The following is a 15,303-nucleotide window of genomic DNA, read 5'->3' on the forward strand; positions in this document are numbered from 1 at the left end:
GTCCTGTATGAGAAAATTTTCATTTTTTAGTTTATGTCTGCCTAATTTTATTCATTGTAGTAAAGATTTTTTCTTTTTTGCATAATTATATGTCTTTTCATTGGAAGTTTCACACAAATTTTCATTTGTTTTAAGAACATTTTTAACTTTATAGTAAAGAAAAAAGTTTGCTATTGCATTTTATAGAAATAGTGACCTAATTATTAAATCATCTCTTGACATTTTTCCTATTATCATGCAAAGAACATAATATGTTTTAATTGGATTATACTATTCTCTTTATTGTAATTAATCCACAAAAGCATGACAATCTTAAGTCTTCTTATTAGCTGCTGCTAAACTAATGTGTAATTACTTTGATTAGAAAATAATATACTTTGATTTATATAGAAACTTCTCTGGAAGAGGGCCGACTGCTTCTTCTTTGTCTTATGAAATTTCTTTGAAGAATATTGAATATGCATGCCTGAACCCATTTTATAATTGGAAAAACTGAGTTTGAAAGGATAATTAATTAACTTACTATAAGCTATCCACTGAATCATTTATGAAATCATTAATGGTATCCAGATCTTTTAGTCTGAAGAAACTGTTATAGACCTTTGGTTTTTTAAGACTAAAGATTTAGATTCTGTCCCTCAAATCAATGATTTCCAAGATTTTAGCTGGGAATCTCTGCCAGAAAGCAGAGATGAGGAGGGAAGACATTCCAGGTATGGAGAATAGCTAGGGAAAATGTCTGGATCCTAGAGATGAAACGTCTTGTTCATAGTGCAGCAAGGAGGACAATATCATGAGATCAAGAAATATGTGGGAGAGTATAAAGTAGATGTACAATGAAGAGGTAGGAAAAAGGAGTAGGTTAGTAAAGGCTTTGAGCTCCAAAGAATAGATCTTATATTTACTCTTGGGAGCTGATAGGGAGCCACAGATTTATTGAGATGTGGGGAGGGGATTGCATGGTCATCTGTCCACTTTAGCAAAATCACTTTGGTGGCGAATGAAGAATTGATTGAAGTGGGGAGGGACTTTGGAATAGAGAATAGAATGGAGTGTTTGGGGACCGACTAGCAGGCTATTGCAGTAGTCCCATGTGAGATAATAAAGGTCCATACCAGAATGGTGGCAGTGTCCGAGAGAAGGAGGTGTATTATGAAAAATGTTGCAAAGGTTGACAGGCTTTGGCACAGATTGTACATGGGGGGTGGTGGTGGGGAAAGAGATAGTGAAGAATTAGGATGAGACCTAGGTTGTGAGCCTAGGGCGCTAGGAGAGGGAGAACTAGAATATAACACACATAAAAGTTTTTTGAGGTCTTCACTAATTTTTAAGAGAGTACCAGATCCTGAGACCAAAAAGTTTGAGAGACGTTAGTCTAGAGCAAGAATTCTTTTGGCAGTCTCATGAGCTAGATCCCAAGAATCGTTTTTTTAATCGCATAAAATGAAATACATAAGGTTACAAAGGAACACAATTTTTATTATACTATCATCAAAATGTTTTTTAAAAAAGTAAGTTTATATTCTTCAGGTTAAGGTCATCTGCTCCAGAGGCACTACATTCTCCTTAACTAAGGCTTCTTTTTGATCTACTTTTCTGGTTCTTTTTCCATCTTTTTATTAATCCCTTGAGCTGGGTGTTCCCTGCTGTTTTGGCTTTGATCCTTGGCTCTTGGCATTTTCATTCATTCCTATAGTTTCTACCATTTCTTCTGTGGAGAAAATTCTCAGATTTCTTATCTTTAACCCTAAACCCCTGCAACACTTCTTGCATTTTCCCCTCTTTCTTCTGTCAGAATAATCTTAAATATAATTTTGTTGCTTATTAATATAATATTGTTTATTATCACTATTTGCATATGTTTATCCCCTTTGTAGAATAAGCTCCATTAAAGTCTTTGTCCTTCATACATTAGTATATATTTGTTGAATGATAGATCTGACAATTAGTGATTATTTTGGACTGTTGATTTTTCATAATATGCACCAGTGAGAGAAATATTAATGAAGAAATCTCTAGGACTTCTCAAATAGGCTGTTCCCTTCTTTCAAGAAAATCTAGTAAACTGTTTAGTTGCAGTCTTCAGAATAGATTAAGCTGGAGGTTATTTGCCCAATTCTAAAAATTCCTTCACCTATCCTGTGAATTACACAACAAAAAAATCTACTCCTTCCATTTTGCCTAACGTTGCCAGCTTTTAGTCTATCTAAGATGTCCTTAAGGAAATGGAATACAAAACTGATAAATTGTAATTGTTATAAAGTGTTGGAAGCATTAATTATGTTTGGAATTGTTTGAATGTCATGCTTCTGTTCCTGAGCAATAGAGGGAGATTCATTCCCAAGAGGATATATAGTATGTAAATAAAGGAAAACTTAAATAAAAGTTTATAGATTTTAGATATAATTTGAAAACAATAATTCCTTGATTTTCTGAAAAAACTAAGAAAGCTGAATGAAAATTTGATAATCCAAAGAGATTCTTCCTTGTGATACATGTTATATAGGGCATTCCAAAAGTCTAAGTTACTGAAGCTTAAAACAGCAGTAAGACTTTTGGAATAGCCTGTATGTAGGGAGTATCCCCAGGACCAGCCCAAATTTTATTATGATGTCATTGGGGAGAAAGCAATAACTGATGTGTACATAGCAGTAAGTCTTGTTTAAAATGATTATTCACTGTTAAATGATGACTCATTTGTTGGTTGGGCATGCTAGATTATCAGCTGTTGAAGTTTTCATCTTTACCTCAAGGAATTAGTTCTAGAAAAGAACCTCAATCATTTGGTAAATGCTTGGGATCTAGTAGTATTATTAATAATAATCATCACTAATTATTAATAATAATGATAAAACCTGACTGTGCTTTAAGTTTTTAAAATGAGTTTTATGTATATTATCTCCTTTGATCTTCACAACTTCCTCTGATCCCCAAGTAATTACTAAAGGTATTATTATTCCCATTTTACAAGTGAAGAAACTAGGACTTAAAGAGATTAAATTATTTCACTATCCTTGTCAGATTTTAGTAAGTGTTGCAAATGTAATTCAAACTGGGTCAAAGGTTTATCTGGGTTCAAAGTCTAGCACTCTTTTTAGAATCACTGGTTCTAGCCAATTCACTCTCATTCTTTTACCTTAATTAAGATAGCACCCATTTTTTAGTATTCAGTGGATCTCATATATAATCTTTAAGTCATTCTCAACTTATTTTTTGTATGTTCAAATGTGGAGAAACTGCTATTTACATGCCACTTGTATTTTAATGGATACTATTTTATAAGAGAAATCCGATGTTTTAAAATTTTAATGGTTTCTTTTTTTTGGGGGGGGTGTTTTCATTTTAAAAATAAGATTTATCAAAATCACACAGAGATTCATTGGAAGGATTGGATACAATTTTTCACTTCCACTTAACATTTACACTTAACAACATACATTAATTTACTACTTGTGTTTTCTGGGTAATGGAAAAAAGTGGTTTTTGTTCTAGTTAGCCTTTTGTCAGTAACTTAATTTCATTCAGACAGCTAATAAAAATATTATTTGGTACTATATATGAGAACCTTGGAATCTCAGAGTTAAAAGGGGTCTTACAGGCCCATCTGATTTAATTCATATCTGTGTAATGGAAGAAGTAACCTTACTGGAAGATATTTAGCGAACTTATTACCTTCTGTGGCAGCCCATCCTACTTTTGGATAGCTTTAATTGGTAGGAAACTTTTCTTCACTTTGAGACCTAATCTGCTTTCCTGCAATTTCCACCTATTGTTCCTAGTACTGCTTTCTGAGACCGTGCAGAACAAATCTAATCCTTTTTCCATGTGACAGCCCTACAGATACTTAAAGAAATCATGTCCTCTCCACCTCATCTTTTCTTTTTCTAGGTTCAACTTTCCAGCATGCTCTCTAGTCTCTTCACCATTTTTGCTTCAGATTATCAATGCCCTTCCCCAGTGGGTCAAGTGTTGTTTAAGTACCTTTATGTTATTGTGTTGGAAATGAAACAGATATTGTGTTAGAAGTGAAACAGCCTCTTCCCTTAGGAGCTTCTATTTTCTTGTGGGAGACACCTCCATAACACATTCTGAAAATGCATTGCCTAAAATGGAATAGAATATTTCAAATTTGTTTGTGGGATCATCGATTTAAAACTGGAAATGATGTTTAGATTAATTTCCCTCACTTGGACAGGTGAGGCAAGTGTTAGCCTAGATAGGTTTACTGATGGGGCAGCAGGAAGCAGCAGACACCAGAATTTGTGTCCAGGGTCTCATGTCATATCTAGAGTTGAAGACACATGTCACTGGAGGGAGAAGACACGCTTTTGGATCTCCACTCTGCCTCTTACTACTGGTTTGGTTTGGACCAAGTAACTTAATGTTTCTTGGCCTTAGCTTTCTCATTGTAAAAGAAGGTGATCGGGCTTGAAAATTTCCCAAAACCTTGTGGTATTTCTGTCCATGGTTCTCTAGCAGGCAGTCTTTAGTGCCATCTCCACTTCTAGCTACCGAAAAACGAGAGATTATTCTCTGCCCTTCTCTGCTCTTTTGTGCTTTAATTCAAGTAAGTGAAAAATTAATACCTCTCCCATTGGGCTGTTTCTCATTGACATATTTCACAATAATGTTTTTGAAAGGAATCCTAGGTTAGCCCCTTAAACACAGTCCATCATTTGGACTTAGGATGGGAGGATGGGAATCTTTCTCTTGCGGAGTAATGGTGACAAGAGGTGGCTCCTGTAATGACATTTTGTATGTAAGGGATATTTTTAAGTTGGGTATCAGTGTTTCAAAGACTGACTTTATTATATAGTTTTGAATTTTATGAAATAAATTATTAGGTCATTATTTAAATTATAAAAATATTTTTATGAGGGTCCAATTCAATTCAACAAGCATTTATTATGTGCTTACTATAATTTTGGTACTGCTCTAGGGGCTAGAGATTCAATGACAAAAATAAGTCTCTGTCCTCAAGAAGATTAAATGGGAAAGGGGAAAGGAAAAGGATGCAGTATATACACTAATAAATTTAAAATATATACTCAATAAATACAAAGTTTTTGGATGATGGGCATTAATAGAGAGAAATCAAGAAAGACTTGTAGAAGTTATTAGCATTTGAGCTGTCTCAAATTGAATGAGAAACTCCAAGCCGTGAAAGTGAGAAAGACATGAGGAACAGAATGGTGAATGGATGTGGAGGTAGTATATGGAATGTTATATATAAGGAGTAAGTGGCAAATAGTTAGAATTTATAATGCATTAGGGGAGTACTGTGTAATCATCCTGCAAAGACAAATTAGAATTAGATTGTGAAGTTTTTTAAATGCTCATACTGAGTTGTGTGTTCTTCTAGAGGTAATAATGACGCTTTCTAAGTAGAGAAGTAGAGAAGAAGTATGTTCAGATACATGTATCAATTTGGCAGCTGTGCGAAAGATGGTTTGAGAAGGATAGAGGCTGGATGCTGAGAGACCCATTAGGACTGCAGCTGTCCAAGATGGACCATAAGTGAAGGGCCAAATTAGGATTTCTTTCAAAAAGCATTGTGGTGTAACATAAGAATACAGGATTTGATTTATTCAGTCTCTTAGGAATGTATTTCTTTACATAAGTCAGGTTACACAATACTTTAGTACATACACAAGTTTCGCTGCTTAGATTCATCTCTTTCAGGTAACTGAGTCCCGGATATTTAGCATGTGGTTTGAATCCCAATGAGTAATCCACAGTCACTAACATAATTACAGTGAACTCTGGATTATATATAGTTATTGGCTTTCTGTATTACTTTCTATGATCATTTATTATTAATCTTTCTATGTCTACCAGCTTCTCCCTCACTGCCTACAAACATGTCCATGGCTCTCTCCTCCTTAAAAAACTCTCATTTGATCCTTCCTTACCTGCTAACATCCTGTATCTCTTTTGTCCTTTGTGGCTCAATTCCTTGGGAAAGTCATTTACATTAGGTACCTTCACTTTTTCTCCCCTTCCTTACAGTGTAGTTTCTCATCTCATTACTCCATTAAAACTGCCCTTTTCAAAGTTTTTTGTTATTATTTCAATCATGCCTGACTCTTTGTGACCCCATCTGGGGTTTTCTTGGCAAAGATACTTGGCTCATTTTACAGATGAGGAAACTGAGGCAAATGAGATTAGGTGAGTTACCCAGAATCACACAGCTACTATCTGAGACTAGATATGAACTCAGAGAGATGAATCTTCCTATCTTCAGACCTGGCTTTCTATCTACTGTCTCATCTAGTTGCTCTTCTCCAAAATCACCGTGATCTTTTAATTGCCAAATCCAGTCTTAATTTTTCTGGACTTTTCTGTAATCTATAACACTGTTGATCACCTTCTTTTTGATAACTTTCTTCTCTAAGTTTTTGGGCTATCACCTTCTACTTCTGTTCCTATTCACTTGATCTCTCCTCATTCTTTTTTACTGGATCTTCATCTTTTCAGCTCTAGTGGATTTAAATCCTCTTCATGCTGTTGATTCTCAACTCTGCTCGTTTTGTCCCACATTCTCTGCTGAAGTCAAGCCCTGTATCTCTGGATGCTTTTCAGACTTCTTAAACTGAATGTTCAGCAGACATATTAAACATAAGGAGTTTCAAAAATCACCAATTGAAATAGTATGAGAAAAACCCAGGACAAAGTCTTAGAGACCAAACTCAATTAGTTTTTTGATATGGATGAAAATCCAGTAAAGGAAATTTAAGAAAAGTCAGGCACTGAAAGAATAGAGTGAGAGAAGGAAGTGAGAGAGGGAGTGTTCAATAGTTTCAAAAACTGTGGAGAGATTGAGGAAGAAGAAAGTTTAGATAAAATCCTTAGGTTTGGCAATTAAGAGATCAGTATCTTTTAAGAACCCATTTTCATTTGAATGACAGTTCAATACTAGATAGTTGAATACTAGATTGCAAAGATTTTAGAAAAGAGCATAGATGAAATGGAGACAGCCAAAAGCCAAAAGATGGTTTTTTCAAGGATCAAAAATTTTAGCTGAAGTACAAATATGGAAATATGTTTAGAAGAATTGCACATGTTTAACTTATATTGGATTACTTGCTGTCTTTGGAAGGAGAAGGAAGAAAAATTTGGGACACAAGGTTTCCTAGAGGTGAGAATGTTGAAAACTATCTTTGCATGTCTTTGGAAAAAAAAAAAAACTGTTAAAATGTGAGGGGGCAAAAAGAATTTTAGCTGAAAAGAAGAGAAAAGCAATTGATTGAAAGCAAGCCTGGTAAGATCTACTGGAAGACTATATTTTTTCTCCCAAGAATAAGAAGACTTGAGTGCCTCTGTAGATGACAGGAAGGGACAAGGTGTTATTGAGAGACTGATTAAAAAGAGAGGATGGGTAAAATGTGGAGGGAAGACGGGGTATGGGATCAAAGTTGCAAATTTAAGAATTGACCTTGGCAGGAGGAAAGGCATTAAGTAAGTTAGAAAAAAATCTATACTTTTTAGATGTGGGACTTGGGATATGGGAAACTAATATAAAATTAAAAAACATTAAAAAAAAAACCCTGTTAATGGGCATTATAAGACAAAAATTAACTTTTAAAATCTTAGTACAGTAGGACTAATTCCCATACAAATTAAGATATAGTCTATCATCTTTTGTCCAAGCTGGTTTTAAGATTGATTTTATTTCCTTCTATTTAAAAAATTGCTTCTCCATTCCAGGAGTTGTTTTTCATTTTGGTGAATTTGATATAGATAACAGATTTTTCAAGAAAAATTTTTAGGAACTTAAAGATTTTTAGTTAAAAATATTTAGTATTAAGAGCACTGAGCCTGAATTCAGAAAGATTTATTTGTCTTCTTGAGTTCAAATCTGTCCTCAGAAACTGACTAGAAACCTAGAGCCTGTTTGCTTCAGCGATCTCATCTGTAAAATGAAATGGAGAAGGAAATGGCAAACTGGTACAATATCTTTTTTTTTTTTTCAATTTACCAAATTTCTGTTTCAGTTTTTCCCCTCCTTCCCCCCAACTCCTCCCCCAGATGGCAGTTGTTAAATACATTAAAGTACAAGTTAAATACAATATATGTATATATGACCATACAGTTGTTTGTTGTACAAAAAGAATCAGACTCTGAAATAGTGTACAATTAACCTGTGAAGGAAATAAAAAATGCAGGAGGACAAAAATAAAGGAATTGGGAATTCTATGTAGTAGTTCATAGTCATCTCCCAGAGTTCTTTCCCTGGGTGTAGCTGGTTCAGTTCATTACTGCTCCCTTAGAATTGATTTGGTTCATCTCATTGTTGAAGAGGGCCACGCCCATCAGAATTGATCATCATATAGTATTGTTGTTGAAGACCAGTACAATATCTTTGCCAAGAAAACCCCAAATGGGGTTACAGAGAGTCTGATACAACTGAAAAATGAGTCAGCAATGATAAATGTTTAAAATAAACATGTTTTTCCTGTTGTTTTTTTCCTACAGAATTTGACCTGCATACCAAATGTGTGGTGGATGTAGATGCAAATAAAGTTATTCTTTACCCTGCAAATACTAATCTTTCCAAAGGAGATGTCAGGTAAGATAAACAAAATCAGAGTAGTTCCATTTTTATGTTTGGTTTGAGACCTGACATCACCTGTGAAGGCTAAATTCAACAAGTAGGTATTGAATGCCTCCTGGACCTGTGTTATTATGTTAATGCATAGTATGTTATGATGCTAAGCCATGTGTTGGTACCAAAGTTATTAGATGAAAGGTGGTGCAGTTGATAGTGTGCGGGTCCTGGACTCAGGAGGACTCATCTTCCTGAGATCAAATCCGGCCTCAGACACTTCCTAGCTTTGTGACCTTGGGCAAGTCCTTATCCCTATTTGCCTCAGTTTGCTCATCTGTTAAATGATCTGGAGAAGGAAATGGCCAACTTTGAGATCTTTGTCAAGAAAACCCCAAATGAGGTCCTGAAGAATCACATGCAACTGAAACATGATTGACTAAAATGACCTTGTCCTAGAGCAGTGGTGTCAAACTCAAATAGAAACAAGGCCTCCCAAATTACTTTTTAATCTGTTTCAAGCTCCACTCGGGCGAACTGTGTTTTCCACCTCTGTCCTGGAGGAAGCTAATAGTCTTCTTGGAGAGATAAGTGGTACAGACAGTAAAGTGCAGTAAGAGTTCAGAGAAGGGAGTGAACCATGAAGCTGGAGTCACTGGGAAGGAGGCATCCTGAAAAAGGCCAGGCTTGCAAGAAGGCCCAAAGGTCAGGGAATGTCTAAAGGGGCAGCAGTGCACTTTGTGCCTCTCACTCAAAATATGCCTACTGCTTTGCTTGGCCAGTGTTTGCTCATCCTTCTGAAACCTCTCTCCTACTTCAGGCTTTTTGGGACTCCTGCAACAACTTTGTCCTTGTGGGCACTTATGTTGTTAGCTGTGTCTTGTGTCTTCAGTAGATTGCAAGCTTATCTAGAGTAGAAGCTGTTGATTACATTTCTTGAGTTACATCGCCTCTCCTCCCCTCCCCCCCTCCCCCCGCCCCCCAGTAAGGCTGAGAACATAGTTAACTTTGTGTTTTGATTATTTGTGGAGAGAGCCAGAACCAAAGGTAGTGATTGAGGGGTGGGGAAATGCCCAGAAAGTGTGCTGTATTTGGACAATCTTGAGATAGACCTGACTAGGCTGGTTTGTGTTAGAGATAAGCAAATTTGTGTTTGTAATAGCAAAAGATAAGATTGTATTGGTAGGTTGTGGCCAAATTGTATAGCACCTTGGAATGTCCTTTAAAGGAATCTAAGCTGCCTTTTGCAAGGGAGCTGGTGAAGATTTTGTAACAGGCAAATCCAAGATCAAATGAAATTTTATTTATATCTACCTAAACATTTAAATATATGTAGATGGTAAGCAGACTGCACTATAGAATTATGTGAATGAGTTTCTTTCTTTTTTTTTTTTTAAATAACTTTTTATTGACAGAACCCATGCCAGGGTAATTTTTTACAGCATTATCCCTTGCATTCACTTCTGTTCCGATTTTCCCCCTCCCTTCCTCCACCCCCTTCCCCAGATGGCAAGCAGTCCTTTACATGTTAGATATGTTGCAGTATATCCTAGATACAATATATGTGTGCAGAACCGAACAGTTCTCTTGCTACACAGGGAGAATTGGATTCAGAAGGTATAAATAACCCGGGAAGAAAAACAAAAATGCAAGCAATTTATATTCATTTCCCAGTGTTCTTTCTTTGGGTGTAGCTGCTTCTGTCCATCCTTGATCAATTGAAACTGAATTAGCTCTCTTTATCGAAGAGATCCACTTCCATCAGAATACATCCTCAAACAGTATCATTGTTGAGGTATATAATGATCTCCTGGTTCTGCTCATTTCACTTAGCATCAGTTCATGTAAGTTTCGCCAGTCCTCTCTGTATTCATCCTGCTGGTCGTTCCTTACAGAACAATAATATTCCATAATGTTCATATACCACAATTTACTCAACCATTCTCCAGTTGATGGGTATCCAGTGAATGAGTTTCTTGATGATAGTGGTGGTAGTGATAAATTTTTTTTGGTTTTTATTTTTTAACATTCATTGAGTTTTAAATTCTCTCCCTCTCTCCACTTCACTCCTACTCATTGGAAAACTAGCAATATAATATCTATTTACATGTGAAGTATGCAAAACATTTACATATTAGCAGTGTTATAATAAAAGTGGGGGGGGCAAGAAAAATAAAGTGAAAAAATATGCTGCCATATGCATTCAGAATTACATGGTGACACTATAGCTATAGGAGAACACACACTGAGTCGTCTCTAAATTTTGTATCTTCCCCAATGCCTACTATAATGTTGTGGACAGAGTAATAGGTGCTTAAATGTTGGCCAAATTGAATTGAAGATGTATCTGTTCTAATTGCAATGTTTAAGCCAATTGAAGGTTTGAGAGACCAGTTCAGAAGTTACTATCACAGTTTTTTTGGCAAGGTTGTTGATAGGATGGACTAGAGCTGAGGGAAGGGAAAGGAAGGAACAAGCAGAATGGCTTGCACATGGTGAGTATTCAATGAATATGGTTGATTTGATTTGAAACCTTTAAGGAATTAATGGGAGATATTAATAGAACTTTGCTATTACCTGGATTATCAAAGATGAATTTAAGGTTTGGGGCCTAGATTAACCATACATACATATGTATATATACATATACACAAATATAATTTCTTATAGAACAATAATATTCCATTACAATTATATACCATAACTTATTTAGCCATTCCCCAAAAGGTGGGCATCCACTCAGTTTCTAGTTTCACAAACATATTTGCATGTATGGGTCTTTTTCCTTCTTTTATATGATCTCTTGGGGATACAGACTTAGTACATTGTATATTCTTATATGTACATAATTTCTTGAATGTTGTCTTCCATTTGAATGAGAGCTCTTTGACCCAGGACCCCATTTTTTGAGTTCATATGCATGTGCAGCCTTTGCACAGTACTTGGCACATAGTAGGTAATAAATGCTGTTTATTAACTATCTCTCTGTTTCCTGTAACAGTCTACCAGTAATTGTCCAGTCAGTCTGCTCATGGAGAGAAGTCTTACTAGGTAGCTCCCAAAAGATTTGCTGTCCAGGAGCAGGTTTTGGAAAGGAAAATAGATTGTCCTGTGCCAGTGGGGTCCCTTTTAGTAAGATTCTTTCCAGAGATTGATCCTTCAATTGGAACATGATCATCTACTCAAACCAGTGTGGCTGCAGAAAGGGCTGCAGAATGGTTAATATGGTGTTTGCTGTATGATTTCTCCAGGAGAAATTCCAGGAGCATGACAGAGATCTGTACTCATTGTTCATTGATCTGACCAGGGCCCTTGTTAGTTGTGAGTTAATTGTGAGGGCTTGGCAAATCACAGCAAAAATGTGGCTGCTGGAGAAATTCATCGGTACTGTATGTCAGTGTCATAATCCCATGTTTCCACAAGTTCTGGATAATGGACAATGCTTTTGGACTTTCCCAGTCCCCAATGCAGAGAAGCAGGGCTCTGTGCTTGCTCGTTTTTAGCAATGTCATATCCCTTCAAAGAGGATCAAAATGGCATTGAGACCAGCTACCTCACTGATGTTAAGTTATTTAACTCGAAAGGGTTCCAAGCCAAGATTAAAGTGGAGGAAGAGACGGTACGTGACTTTGTTCCCAGATGATTGTGTGCTCAGTGCAGCCTCTGAGGCAGGATGCCACAAGGGATGGAGCGCTTCTCAGCTGCTTATGGCAGTTATGGCCTGTTGGTTAACACAGAGCAAACAAAGACTCTCCATCTGTTGTGGAGACATCGAGGACAGCAAATGGAGACATTTTGAATGCTGTATACTTTGGAGGGGTGGCCACATGGGTCATGAGGTTAACTTATGAATTCCCAGAGCTGGCTCAGTGTTGGGAGACTCCAAAAGAAAGTGTAAGCATTAGACTGCTTACCAAATTGAAGGTCTACACAGCTGTTGTGCCGATCTGACTGTTATGTCTGTGAAACAGTACAGTCTACCAGCGCCATGCTAGGAAATGGAATTACTTCCATTGGATTGTCTTAGGAAGATTCTGAAGATCACCTGGCAGAAGAAGGTACCAGACATGGAGATTCTTTCTCGAGCCAAGGTATATTTTTTAAAAGGCCTAAATGAAATTAGGGATAGCGAGATAGTTCAAATCCGGCCTCAGAATCTTAATAGCTATTCATACAGCTGGGCAAGTCAGTGGCAAGGTCACAGGGCAAGATCCTGGGCAAGTCACTTAGCCTTGTTTGCCTCAGTTCCTCTTTTATGAAATTAATTTGAGAAGGAAATGGCAAACCACCCTAGTTTTTTTGCTTAGAAAACTCCAGATAAGATCACAAAAAGTTGAACATGACTAATCGACGAAAAAAAAATTATCTATCCTCTCTCTTTCTCTGTCTCTCTCTCTCTGTGTATCTTTCTGTCTCTCTTCTTCTTCTCTCCCCTCCCTCCCTTCCTCCTCCTTTCCTTCCCTTCTTCCCTCATCTTTCTCTCTTTCCACAAATATATATATAAATATATCTATATCTATATCTACATATATCTCATACCATCTAATCCCTCTGGAAAGACTTGTTTCAAATCTGATTTGCCTTTGGAAACTAAGTTCAGCAAGAGAAAGAAGGATTTGGCATCTGAGGAAGATTAAATTCAGACCAGTGAAAAAAGAGAAAAGATGTAAATAAGAGTCAATTATCTGAAAAAAATCTTTGGAGATTTTTAACAAACCCATATGGAGAAGAGAAGGGTCCTGATTAAAAAAAAAAAAATAGTAGACATGACCAAGATAATTAACAAAACAAAATCACAGAACAATACCATTAGAAGCTTTTAGTGATACAAATGAAAAAAGGTTCCAATCTCCAAAGATCTATCAGATTGTGCATATCCTTTGATCCAGTAGTGTCTCTACTGGTCCTGTATCTCAAAAGAGATCATAAAGGAGGGGAAAGGGAACCATATGTGCAAAAATGTTTGTGGCAGCCCTCTTTGTTGTGACAAGAAACTGGAAAATGAGTGGATGCCCATCAATTGGAGAATGGCTAAATAAGTTATGGTACATGAATGTTATGGAAAATTATTGTGTAAGAAACGATCAATAGGATGATTTTAGAGAGGCCTGGAGAGACTTACATGAACTGATACTAAGTGAAGTGAGCAGGACCAGGAGATCATTGTATACAACAACAAGATTATAAGATGATCAATTCTGATAGACATGGCTGTTTTTAACAATGAGGTGATTCAGGCCAGTTTCAATGATATTGGATTGAGAGAGAATCATTTATACCCAGAGAGAGGACTGTGGGAACCAAGTGTGGATCGTACATAAATATTTTCATTTTGTTGTTTACTTGCTTGTTGTTTGTTTGCATTTTGTTGTCTTTCTCTTTTTTTTCCTTTTTGATCTGATTTTTTTCTTGTGCGATGTGGTGATTATGGAAATATGTATGGAAGAATCGCACATGTTTAACATAACATACTGGATTACTTGCTGAGTAGGGGAAGGGATAGAGAAAGAGAGGGAGGGAAAAAAAAGAAACTAAAATGAAGTTTTATATATTCTTGCTGACTCCATTCATATCTGTACCTCCTACTGAAAATCAGGAATAATAGCCATGATTTCAAGACAGAATAGAAGCAGAATTACAGAACATTAAAGAAATAAACATGGTTAAAAAATCATAGATTTAGAAATAAAAGGTCCATTGACAATCATATTATAACTTTTCATTTTGTAAATCAGAAAATTAAGGCTCAGAGAGTCAAAGATTAGAAATAGTGTTAGAATCAGGATTCAGTTCAATGGTTTCTGATTTTAGAGCTATTTCTCTTTTTCAGTGTAGTGAGTAAAACAATTTCAGTCTTATGTATATTTGCTGCAAATGGCATGATAACAAAATATATGAAGCTAATCAACTAGCATTTATTAAGTCGACAATCATTTATTAAATACTTAAGTATCAGGTACTAAAAAGAAAGTTGATAATAGTTAATTGAAACAATTAAATGGAAAGTCATTGCATATTAATAGTAAGAGACTTTAATTATTCTTTCCTAGAATTGGACAAAGCCTAATAAAAAAGTTAATTTGGAACAGAATGTTGAAAAAGCTAGAGTTGATATTGAGAGATCTGAATGAGAATATTAAAAAACTTACATATCAAATAATTGTGAAAACTTTATAAAAATTGATCATATTCAAAGGAATGAAGGCAGAAATCTTAAATACTACATATACATAGAGATGATAATGTAACAAAAATTATGGTTAACATGGAAAATGATATGCTAAAGATACAAACTTATAGAAATTTTAAAGATTTATTAAATAATGAGCTCATTAAGGCACATTATAGAGGTGCTGAATTATATTGGAGGATAAAGAACATCGATACAGTTTAACAAAATGTATAATATATTTAGCTAACACCTATTGTAGCTAGAAACATCCCTAAATAAGTAGATTAACAAAGGATGTTAGTAACAAAATTTTACAAAAACGAACCTTTACATGTATTTGGAAAAACAAAATACTATGAGGGGGAAAAAAAGAAAAAATATGAAAAAACAAAAGAGAAAAAGAGAACAGGGAGATGAACACAAGGAGAAAATAAAAAAAAGTAAAGAAGCACAAAAGAACATGTGATACTTGAAGATAAATAAACACAATTGCCAACAAAATAATTATCTTGTATTAAAACAGTTTATTTTTTTTAAAGCTCATCAAACTGAGAAACTACTATCAATTTTTTTTTTTTAAAGAGGT

At 35.5% G+C, this 15,303-nt stretch overlaps 1 protein-coding gene across 1 annotated transcript in view; it reads left to right on the plus strand.

Moving 5' to 3' along the window:
* The window catches only part of KIF13B (kinesin family member 13B), a 249,415-nt gene that overhangs the window by 10,583 nt on the left and 223,529 nt on the right, over positions 1-15,303 (plus strand). The window contains exon 2 of the mRNA XM_051975736.1: positions 8,476-8,569. Coding sequence (XP_051831696.1) covers positions 8,476-8,569 — 94 coding nt within the window. The remainder of the gene's footprint in view (positions 1-8,475; positions 8,570-15,303) is intronic.

This window comes from Antechinus flavipes, chromosome 2, assembly GCF_016432865.1.
Source record: "Antechinus flavipes isolate AdamAnt ecotype Samford, QLD, Australia chromosome 2, AdamAnt_v2, whole genome shotgun sequence".
NCBI lineage: Eukaryota > Metazoa > Chordata > Mammalia > Dasyuromorphia > Dasyuridae > Antechinus > Antechinus flavipes.